Source organism: Heloderma suspectum, chromosome 1 (assembly GCF_057233095.1).
Source record: "Heloderma suspectum isolate Gila_16-S chromosome 1, 16-S_ref, whole genome shotgun sequence".
NCBI lineage: Eukaryota > Metazoa > Chordata > Lepidosauria > Squamata > Helodermatidae > Heloderma > Heloderma suspectum.
The window spans coordinates 321602764-321615022 of record NC_139458.1 but is presented as its reverse complement, the minus strand read 5'-3'; the positions used below and the strand labels follow the sequence as shown (position 1 = coordinate 321615022).

Sequence of the window (12259 nt, the reverse complement as noted above, 5' to 3'; positions counted from 1 at the left end):
CTCTCTAGGATGTTCAGTGACCGTTCTATCGTGGCTATCAGGGACATTCATATCTTTCCTGTATAGTTCTTCTGTGTATTCTTTCCACCTCTTCTTAATCTTATCTGCTTCTGTTAGGTCCCTGCCTTCTTTGTCCTTTATCATGCCCATCTTTGCACAAAATGTTCCCTTGATATCTCCTTTTTTCTTGAAAAGACCTCTAGTCTTTCCCATTCTATTGTTTTCCTTGATTTCTTTGCATTGTTCATTTAAGAGGGCCTTATTGTCTCTCCTTACTGTTCTCTGGAAATCTGCATTCAGTTGGATATATCTTCTCCTTTCTCCCTTGCTTTTTGCTTCCCTTCTTTCATCAGCTACTTGTAAAGCCTCATCAGACAGCCACTTGGCTTTCTTGCATTTCTTTTTCTTTGGGATGGATTGAGTTGCTGCCTCCTGAACAATGTTACGGACCTCCATCCATAGTTCCTCAGGCACTCTGTCTATTAGGTCTAATCCCTTAAATCTATTCCTCACCTCCACTGTATATTCATAAGGGATATGATTTAGGTCATACCTGAATGGTTTAGTGGTTTTCCCTACGTTCTTCACTTTAAGCTGAAATTTTGCAAGAAGCAGCTCATGATCTGAGCCACAGTCAGCTCCAGGTCTTGTTTTTACTGACTGTATACAGCTTCTCCATCTTTGTCTGCAAAGGACATAATCAATCTGATTTCGATACTGACCATCTGGTGATGTCCATGTGTAGAGTCGCCTCTTGTGCTGTTGGAAAAGAGTGTTTACTATGATCAGCGTGTTCTCTTGGCAAAACTCTATTAGCCTTTGTTCTGCTTCATTTTGTACACCAAGGCCATGCTTGCCTGTTATCCCGGTGATTTCTTGACTTCCTGCTTTAGCATTCCAATCCCCTATGATGAAGAGGACATCTTTTTTTGGTGTTAGTTCTAGAAGGTGTTGTAGGTCTTCATAGAACCGATCAACCTAAGCTTCTTTGGCCTCAGTGGTTGGGGCATAGACTTGAATTACTGTGATGTTGAATGGTTTGCCTTGGATCCGTACTGAGAGCATTCTATCGTTTTTGAGATTGTACCCCAGTACTGCTTTTCCCACCCTTTTGTTGACTATGAGTGCTACTCCATTTCTTCTAAGGGATTCTTGCCCACAGTAGTAGATAGAATGGTCACCTGAATTAAATTCGCCCATGCTTGTCCATTTTAGTTCGCTGATTCCCAAGATGTCAATGTTCAATCTTGCCATCTCATGTTTGACCACCCCCAGCTTACCTTGATTCATTGATCTTACATTCCAGGTTCCTAAACAATATTGTTCTTTACAGCATCGGACTTTCTTTTCACCACCAGACACATCCACAGCTGAGTGTCCTTTCGGCTTTGGCCCAGCCGCTTCACTCTTTCTGGCGCTACTTGGAAATTCCCTCTGCTCTTCCCCAGTAGTATATTGGACACCTTCCGACCTGAGGGGCTCATCTTCCGGCGTCATCTCTTTTAGCCTTGTGATACGTTCCACGGGGTTTTCTTGGCAAGAATACTGGAGTGGGTTGCCTTTTCCTTCTCCAGTGGACCACATTTTGTCAGAACTCTCTGCCATGACCTGTCCGTCTTGGGTGGCCCTGCATGGCATAGCTAATGGCTTCACTGAGTTACGCAAGCCCCTTCGCCACAACAAGGCAGTGATCATACACATATAATAACTAACCAGGGTGGGATTTATGCACAAGAGGCAAGGGAGTGTGTGATTCAGTATCCTGTTCCTGATCCTTGAGCCAGAGTTAAGGACTAACTACCATTAGTGGTCTACCAGCCCAGTATGCTGGGATCCACATCTCAGTGATCAGGGCAGATGTTGCATGATCTTGAGAGAAAGACAGGAGTGAGAGAAAGATCTATGATGAAAGAATGGCATATGAGTTCTGTAACTAGGTATGCTAGAACAGAGGATTGGCTTGGGGAACATATCAAGGGATGTAGAATGATGAAGAAATTGTACACCTCATCATTAGAAACCCCATCCAAATTCCAGTCCAGGCCCCATCTACATGACACTGCTTTCACTCCACCCACGCCCCGTCACAACTGCGCAGCATTGCAGCTTCGAATTAGCTTTTGCTGCGATACACTCGCGATTTACTGCATGCTTCCCTAACAGACTTCACCGTGCCCTCTTTTTTTGCCATTATACTTTAATGCGCAGCCGTGCAGTCCCATGAGTGTGGGGGTGCAACACTGCAGTGGCTGTTTTGTATTTTATGGGTTCTGTTGTGTCTTTCCGTCCCTTGTTAGGTAAAAAGTGGGTGTTCTGTGACCCTTCATTTCCACACCATCTGTTTGTCAGTTCGCCAGCCTGAGACTCTCTCAATGGTTTGCGTGAGTTGTACGTGCCTACCCATTGCTCCAAAATGGTGGCCGGAGTGAAGTTGGTCCTCCCCCAAGGCCCCCGCCCCCAGCCCTTTGGCACTGGGTCCAAAACAACCATTGCAAAGATATGAAGCTGCAAAAATGTGCAAAAGTGTGATTGAATAAATGAAAATGCCGCTCTGTGCCTCTGTAACTTTACAGCTGCGAAGGGACGGGGGGAGTAAAGGGGCGTTGCAGAGTGATGCAAGCACATGCCTACAACACACCCACTGTGAAATGCCAAGTCAGTTTGGGGAAGGGACAAGTGGCTGACAACTGCAGGAAACCCGCAGCACATGAAAAACAGCAAAGTGCCTCCTTGGAAATCCCCATTTTCCAGGAGAAAACCACAGATGGCTGTGAAGTGGCAACTGCATCATCGGCCCTGAGGGACCTCGACTTGCAGCTGTCCTGGAGTAAAAGGCTCGTGTAGATAGGGCCTTGGTTTCTTTGCCTTTAGAAGAAACATTCCATACATTATTTTCAAACCATGAGGACCACAGTCTGTTTACTCCAATGCTTTATTCACATCACAATAGATGTTCACACAATGCACTTTCCTTTTACAGAACACAAAATCCCTTGGCGCCTACAAGGGTGGTGGGGGTGGACTGTGTCCAAAGTCTAGAAATTCGAATGCTGACATTCAGGGAATTCTGCCTTTGAATTCTTTGTGAAACACCATGTCCTTCAATTTGAGGCATGACACAGATTATTTTTTTTTTCATCAATTGAATAACAGCTTTGGGCAACTTAGCCAATTGTTCATGTTTGTAGCTCCCTAAAATGCCAGAGTAGGAACTAGAATCAAGGTTTCTGTATTCTGCTTTCATTACAACAAAAGAACTTAAGTTTTTTTTCCTCCTAGGCAATAGCTGATCAACTCATGTTGACAGAAATTTTGCCATCTTTAGTACAGAGACCAGAAGATTTTTCTGAAAATGCAGAAGAGAGAATTGCAGTCTATAAGGATATTATGCTACGTCCTCTAGAGGTAAGAATGGATATGCTACAGCTTCTAGAAATAAGAAAGAAAGAAAGAAGAGGAAGTCTCAGATAATTATTTCTTTAATATCTGCTTGATATTACTGACTACCACACATGCCCTGCTCTTGGATCCAAGAGCTATGCTGCTACATTGTACTGGTAAAACAAAAGCCTGCTGTCCCTATACTTTGTTGACATTAAACATACTAATCACAACCGTAGCAGTCATAGCACGGAACTGGAATGGTGGCTTAGGCCCAGGCATTTGATGGTGGAACTCTAAAACATCTGTTGAAAGTTGTAGCATTTTCTTAGCATTCATAACAGCAGGAATTCACCTGTGTGCAGCGGGGATTTCCCAAGGAAGTGGGGAGAGGAATCCTTGCTGTTATCTGTGGTCACTGATTGCAGATAACAATGGAGATTCCTCTCCCTGCCTCCTGCCCAAGCCCCAGTAGAGACATGGCTTGCAGAGAGGCAGGGCTTGCCAGGCCCACGTAAGAAGCCCAAGCCTCCATGGGCCAGAATTTCTGCACTCATGGTTTATGGAAGTGTAGGGAGGGGTGGATACTGTCTCTGTATTGGGCATGCTTGCTGGAAGGCCATTGCTTTTCATGCCATTGATATTTCCACTTGGTGCTTGTCTTATAGACTAGAATATGGACTAGTATTGTAGTTTTGCCTTAAGATAAAAAGCATGCCCTGTTCTGCCAATATTTTATTGCTTTTATACACATCTGTGTTGTGACTATACTTGGCGTATTGTGTACAGTTTTGGTCACTGCACTTCAAAATGGATATTGTAGAATTAGAAAAAGTGCAGAAAGGGGTAGCCAAAAAGATGAAGGGTTGGAGCAACTCCCCAACGAGAAAAGGTTACAACATTGGGGGCTTTTTAGCTTAGAATAAAGGCGAGTTAGAGGGGACATGCCAGAGGTGTATAAAATTATGCATGCTGTGGAGAAAATGGATAGGGAGAAGTTTGTCTTCCTCTCATAATACTAGAAGATTCAAGACAAGTAAAAGGAGGTACTTCTTTGCACAGCGCATAGTTAAACTATGGAATTTTCTACCAGAAGGTAAGGGGTATAAATATCTACTAGTAGTGATCGCTCAATACTACCTCCAGTATCAGCGATACCAGTGCTGGGGAGCACAGGGAGCTGTTGTGCTCATGTCTTCCTTGTGGACTTCCTCATAGGTATCTGGTTGGCCACTGTGGGAACTGAATGCTGGACTAGAGAGGCTTTTGATCTGCTCCAGCAGGGCTTGTCTCATATTTTTATGAGTGCCCCTGGTATTAGCAAAATGGACAGGATAGCAGTTAGCACTGCTACTCTCCCAACACCACATCCCTTCTTTGTCAGTTTCTAAGCTGTGCTGTGCCATGCATGACACAGTCGTATGAGTACAATTGTACCCCTGAGTTGTATGAGTGCAGATGTATACATGGTTGCAAGAATCCTTAAGTGTAATCCTATCAAACTTTTGTGTTCCTTGCCAAGTATAATATTGGGCATTAGTTCAGCTACAGTGTTTTAGACATTAACTATTAATAAAGAGGTCCACAGAAGTGTATGTCAAAAACTGCTTTTTTCAGTTGCACAAACAGCTTTTCAAATATGTCAGTGAAATCAGAAGATGGAGTGAGAGCAGAATCGGATCCAGTATACTTTTTTCAGTCAGCTATACTCAGTGATCAGGCATCTGTGTTTTTGTTTTTTAAATATTCAGGAATTAATGGCCGAGCAGGATTCCCAGTATCTTATTGAATTAGATGGAAATAAGACTGCAGAAGAGCTCCTTACAGTAAGTTTGCAGCATAATTATTCTCACTACCCATTCTGCGATTTAAAAAAAATGTGTTAATGGCTACTTGCTCTCAATGTCAGTAACAGTTTGGTTGTATAATACATTTATACCCTGATCCACAACCCAGTTGAGTCCATTTAGTTAGAAGGCAGATTAGTCCAAGAATTACTTACATCTGAGAATCTTGGCTTAAATGGTTTGTAGAACAGGTTGTCTTCCCACATGTTGTGCACAAAAACTACCATGGCAAAATTTTCTGCCAGGATCGCAAGAATATTTTAATGTTTACTCCCCTCAGTTCCAGCTATTAGAATACTTCACTGGTGCCTTATGCCCTCTGCTCAGGAAACATACTAAATTACATATGGGATATGATGCTTAGAACTGTTTTTGTTATGTATGCAGGGACATAAATATTATTACAGTGAACTCTGATAAATATGCGATACAGCAGGGGTGGGCAGACTTCAGGCTTGTGGGATTTAGTTTGTTTTTTACTAGAACCCCAAGGATCAGGTCCACCAACTGGACCCCATTGCAAAATAGTAGCTCAGATTGGCGGTGGAAGAACATACTCTTAGAATTAAGGAACAAACATGCTCATCCCAGGAATCTATTTTCAGTACCAGAACTGAGCTCACAGCCCTATCACACAAAAATCCACTCCTGGTTTTCACCCCAATCTTTCTTCCATACTTAGTCTAATTTAGAAGAGTGTGAGGAAGCCCTTTTTTGTTCCTGTTATTAAACAGTTAGGAGTCTGAACCACTTGGTGATCTATTGCCAGTCACCCAGAGATCTACCAGTAGATCCTGATCTACCTTTTGCCCATCCCTGCAATACAGTATATATACAGAATCTCATTAATGTTCTGATGCATGCACACATTTCCCTCACAAGTGAGCGTTCCTGCACTGTCAAATGGAGGCTGTGAAGTTCTTGTTCAGTGGTACAGGTTATCCAGGAGTGGGTAACTCCTTCCACTTACGTCAGAGGCAGAGCTATGCAAACGTCTCAGTGCTTGGCACCCTTCAGTGGAAAGAGCCTTCCCCAGTTCCAGACTTGTCCGCTTCAAGACAACTGGGCTTTCGCATAGCTCTGTCTTTGCAAACCCTTTTTGAGGGGACTCTTGGGATCCATTTCCCTGTGTACAGAGGGAAGACTCATGTGCCTCCATTATTATGCAGTCCATTCTTCTTTCAAAGCTGGAAAGCCCTGCATTTGTTGAACTATAGCTCATTAGTGGTATCTTTTATTGGACCAAGTGAAACGGTTTACAAAAAGAGTTGGTGGCTTTTGAAAGCCAGTGAAGCAAGTTTCCAAACTGGCTTTTTGTATTTCAAAACACACAAATAATATACTCTGAATAAATGGCAATTTATTTTTTTAAAATCATTGTCTTGTTTAGTCAGTAATAGCCCGTCTCCAATCCATGGGCCTACGAAATGGAGCTCTTATCACCAAACTTCAGAGCACAGATGAAGAAATGTTAGATGGACTGGAGAACGTAAGCCCATATTTGTGTGTGTTATATAGTTAGTTGGCTGTAGCAATAGCATATGATTAAATAAGAGGGCCAACAGATTTAAGAAACTGTTTTTTGGAGTTAGCAGATTCAAACCTATAGCACAATTGGAAGAACAGAATCAGTGCAAATGAGAAACGGTTCCTCCTGATTTCTCAGCTCAGCACTGTTAATTGCCTTCTATATTTAAAATTGTATCCCAAATTTCATTCCATTTCTAAAGCAAATAATCCTACCAATTTAAATCTCTCTTCTGCCAAGAGTTTTTTTTTCTCCCTAGCCTTCAGTAAGTCCTCTAACACCTGCCATGATTATGCAGTGCCATTCGTACACAAAGCTACATTTCAGTAGAGAGTGGTATGTAAAGTCAGTGCAATAATGTTTGGAAATGTGTGAAGGTAAAATGCAGTGCACTTTACACCTGCTTTAACTGTTTTATTTTTGCACTCAGGATGAACTTTTTCGGGTGATTGCCTCCTATAAGCTTGTAGCACCTAGACACAGATGGCGCCGCAGCAGATGGGGACGAGCCTGTCCTGTGGCTTTAAAAGGTGGTGAAATTGTCATGGGATCAACAGACTATGCCGTTGGGTAAGCCAAAATCCAACATGCATTAATACAAGCTCTCCCAGTCTAAGTCTGTAGTTTCATGCTTTTATTTTCTTTTTTAGTTTCTTAGGTAAAATGTACATGCTCTCAACTGAGGAAGCACTGAAAGAATTTATGTTGAATCCTCGTCCCTACCTGTTGCCACCTATGCCACTTCCACCTTGTAAAGTAGTAATAATTGGACCTCCGTTATCTGGGAGATCAACCCTTTGTGTCTTGGTTGCAAACCATTATAAGGGAAAGGTGGGTACAAATTCATCTTGGTATCTAAATCACAAGGATTTAGACTGCAGAGTATTTTATTTAAAGAGAAGTAAGAACCCTAGGCATGTAAAGTGCACAACCTTGGGCCACATGTGGCTCTTGGCCACTCCCTGAGTGGCCCTCAAAGCTGGCAGCCCTGTGGGGTAGCACATGCTTTCACCTACACACACACACACACACAGAGGGAGAGAGAGAGAGATCCCTAGATCTCAGCAGGCAAGGAGGGGAGGTTTAAACCTCCCCAACCTTGCGCGCTGAGTGGTGGGGGGAGGGTGTGTGTGAGTGCATATGTGCGGTCAGGGAATCTAGTTGTTTGCGAGACCAATGGAATTCTCTTACTCTAAGGATCTTAAACCTTAACCCAATTTTGGTGACAGAATAGACTAAAAACCTGTAACCCACCACAAGCCACTGAGTGCCACGATCTTCTTAACTTCTTCTCCAAGACTGCACTCTATTTATACTGTCCTTGGACTGATGAACCAGCTTTCAGTTCTCCAGAGCTTTCTTCTGACTACTTTGAGCTATGTTTGTACCTCCTGAGCATGGCATGGTGTGCAGCCCATGGAACTCAGGTTGAAGCTGAATCCAGACCAGATGGAAATTATAGAAAGCTAAATGCTCTGGGAGAAATGAATGTACCTGTGTGCTGGTGAGGTATTTCTAACCTTTTCAGAACATGAGTGCAGCATGCAGGTGTGACTGGACCTGGCACTGATGCTTGAGAAGCAAGTGGGAGGTGACAGTCATAGAGTTGGATTCAGATTTATTAAGAAAATAAGAAGAGCCCTGCTGGCTCAGACCAAGGGTCCATCTTGTCCAGCATGCTGTTCACAAAGTGGCCAACCAGCTGCCTGTCGGAATCCCACAAGTAGGACATGAGTGTATACTGCCTCTGATACTGGGGATAATGTATAGCCATCAGAACTAATAGCCATTGATAGCCTTATCCTCCGTGAAATCGTCTAATTCCCTTTTAAAGCCATCCATGTTGGTGGGCACTGCTACATCTTCTGCTAGCAAATTCCATAATTTAACCAATGTGCTGTGTGACAGACTAGTCTGTTTACTCTGTCTACTCTGAATGATTAGTCAAGAGTAGAATCATTGAGATCAATGGAACTTAAGTTACTCATTGCTAACTTTAGTCCCATTGATGTCAGTGGATCTACTCTAACTATGGCTTAATTTGACTCCAGCCCATTCTTAAGAGTGCCTTTTATAAGTTTATATCTGATACACTGGCTGTGCCCCCTCTTGTAGAACATGGTTCTGGTCACCATCACTGCAAGAGTTTCCTTTAAAATGGTTCGGAGGCTGCATCTAATCAAGAATGCTGCTGCCCAGTGTGTGGGAAATGGGAACATATTCAACCAGTTTTGTGGTCATTAGATTTTTTGTCAGTTGGCTTCCAGGTATAATTCAAAGTGCTGGATTTAACCTCTGAAGCTCTTCATCGAAGAGGGGCATTTGTATAATTTCTCCCAATACAAATTCTCCCATCTCCTTGCCTGTTGAAATAATATTGAAATAAATAATCCTCTTTTGAGAATCCCATAATCTAAGGAGATCAGAACAGTAGTGGTAGGAGTAAAGCCTTCCCTGTAGTAGCTACAGTTGGGTATACATTTTGTTATATTGAATAACGTGCTACAGTTTTATCTTGCCATTCCCCCAAGGAGCTCAGGGAAGTGAATGGATTCATGCACACTTCCTTTATCCCCATAATAACACAATGAGGCGGATTAAGCTTAAAGATAGAAACTGGCCAGGGAGTTTTATGGCTCTGCCATAAAACTCATGGGCCAGTTGCTGTCTTTAAGCCTAATGCCCTCATTCTAAGTCCAGAACTCTATCCTCCGTGTCACACTGGCTCTCAAGGTTTTAATTTTGTTTATTTAAAAGAAGTATTATGTATTTTTACTCAAGGTATTCTGGACTTTTAGCACCTCAATAACTAGATGATTCCCCTCCAGATTTATATTATAGTAAGTCATAGCTATTTGGTTCTATACTTCTTACAGTTGTTTCTCTCAGCATTTCTGCCCCAAGGCACCTCCTGTAATCCACATTTTTTGTCCCACTTCATCCCTTGATGGCCCAGGACTGCTTTTCTTATATTTCTTGTATATACATGCTTTTCCCTCTTGTGATTAGAAAAATGTCATTTGGGTAGGACTTAGTTTTAAAATAGTGCTCAATATGCAGACTGGCAGTACTGCACCCTTGCAAACACCAGTGACATTGCCTAAGTGTGGGCAGGAGTGCCACTCTGAGTCATCCATGCATACATAAACATCAGAGCTGGAGGTCGGGAAGCAGGCCCTTAGATAGGCTGGCAGTTCTGTGGGTTCAGGCAGGGCTTCCAAGAAGTCTCACAGTTCAGCCTACAGTAAGTAATGCATGAAGCTCAAATTGAGGAGCCAGGACAGAGAGAGCAGTTATAAAAGTCCCCTGTTGGCTTCCTCAAGCCACCTGATTCTGCTGGGCCTGTAACCTGCACTTTACCAGCTGGCCATCTTCAGATGTGGCAGCACAGAGCAGCAACAACCAGGCCAGCAGTTCCCTTGGCCTGCTCACTGCTCAGGTTGTCCAAGGAGCAAGTCACCTGGGCCTGCTGTCCAAGTGCCCAGTCCAAACCTCCTGTCATCTCACAGAAGAAAATAAATGTGATGTTTAGTAAAAGAAGAGTTGCAAAATGGGTGAGTGGGTGTATTTGCACAAAATCAGATTTCTTTAAAAAACGAAAACAAAGTATCTATGATATTAGAGGTGGATGAGCAGCCAATATTAAAAATGACGGGCATTGCAAAGCATTTTTCCATACAAATCTAAGGTACACTGCAAGAAGATTAACTTCTGTTTTATGAAGTACTAACTTTCACTATGAAACATGGAAGTGGAAGCACTAGCCAACGCTAGGAACTGGAACTGCTCAAGCTACTCTTTTGTATGTTTTGAGACAAAGTGTGGGAAAACAGCAGCTGCAGACGTTCTTTCCCCATTCCCTAAGATTTAATTTTCAATGGCTCTCTAGGTTCTTGATATGGACGTTCTTCTGGAAAGACAGTATGAAGAAGCACGAATAGAACTTATTGATCAGACTCGTTATGAAGCAACAGAGGCAGGCATTGCCAAAGTGAAAGAAAAACTGGAACTGGAGCGACTGTTAAAGGAACAAGGTTAAGATATTTAATATAAAATCGATTGTGTTCAGTTGTCATATTGAAAGGATATTCTTCAGGCCTTCTTTGCAAGTGAAGGAGGTGAATTATGTTATTGCATAAACAACATAGTTAATAATTTAGGATATTTAGGCCATGTATGATCTAGAAGCAAAATCTAAGGCATATATAGTACAATCTTTATGCATGTTTACTCAGAAGTAAGTCTCACTGTATTCCATGGGTTTCACTCCCAGGTAAGTGGTGCCTCAGACTGCACCCTTAATTTGCCTAATGGTGCAGTCTTCTTCCTATCTACTCAGAAGTAAATCCCATTGAGTTCAGTTAGCCTTATTCCCAGTTAAGTGTGTATAACCAAAGCCCTGCAGAGATCCTGGAGCTGGCCTAGCTAATTTTACCACCACTACCATTGGTGGGCAGGAAATTAAAAAAAAAAAAATCTGCTGGACTGAAAAGCCTGGTAAAGCCGTTTTCCCTGTGCCTCCTTTCCTGGCTGACATAAGCTGGCTGGCTTTGGAAGTGGTGGATGATCTACCAGTTCACTCCCTCACCCCTCTTAGGATTGCTGTGCCCGAGATCTTCACTGCATTTATATTATTCATATTACATTCTTGTAAGTGTTAGATGGCTTTAAATCAGGATTAGACAAATTCAGGAAAGATCAATCTGTTGATAGCTAATAATAATGGTGGCTGTATGAAACCTCCAGGTTCAAAAGTACTATGCCATTGAATGCCAGCTCCTAGGGGACAACAGTGGGGGAAGATTCTGGCCTTCTATGGGGTTTTCACTCACAACACAGCCACCATCTCTGGAGAATTCTTACTGTTCTAGCAACTGCTTATATTGCAGGAGCTTCCTGCCACAGTCACTCAGAGCTCCGCAAGCTGAACTTTTTCCGCTGCCACCAATTCTTTGAGGATATTTGAAAACCTCCTAGTAGCTTGGTATAAGAGGCTTAGGGTGTAATTCCATGCATGTTTAGTCAAAAAAATCCTACAACTCCCAGCATTCCCCAGCCAGCCAATCTTCATTGTCATATTCCCTATGACTTCCTGTATGAAAAATTTAGGGAAACTAAATGCTTGTGAACATCAGTAAGGGGTTTGTTGATAGTTTGCTACATTGACCGATGGTTACAACTGTATTTTCTTTCATTACAAACTTTGCTGCTGTTCTGTTCTCACTGGACTTCCTGTATGGAGAATTACGGCACTGCTCAACATGAAGAGCAGCCACTTAGTCACATTATTTTTTACAGTAATTTTGGCTTGACAAAATGACTTACTGACATATTTGAAATGTAGGGGTTGTATCCAATTGTTGACCCTCCACTGTGATTCTTTGATCCAGTGAAGGCTTCTGTTAGCAGGATAAGGAGGGGGGTTATTTTTGGCAAAATCTCAACCGTCCTGCAGCCTGCCCCACCATGCTCTCCCAAAATCTACTCCAGAGGCTTGAAAGAC

At 42.6% G+C, this 12259-nt stretch overlaps 1 protein-coding gene across 1 annotated transcript in view; it reads left to right on the top strand.

Annotated features, from left to right (window-relative positions):
* The window catches only part of AK9 (adenylate kinase 9), a 95683-nt gene that overhangs the window by 19443 nt on the left and 63981 nt on the right, over positions 1–12259 (top strand). Inside the window, exons 8-13 of the mRNA XM_084827268.1 lie at positions 3280–3405; positions 5133–5207; positions 6619–6717; positions 7187–7326; positions 7407–7587; positions 10646–10790. Of these exons, the coding sequence (XP_084683394.1) occupies positions 3280–3405; positions 5133–5207; positions 6619–6717; positions 7187–7326; positions 7407–7587; positions 10646–10790 (766 nt within the window). The remainder of the gene's footprint in view (positions 1–3279; positions 3406–5132; positions 5208–6618; positions 6718–7186; positions 7327–7406; positions 7588–10645; positions 10791–12259) is intronic.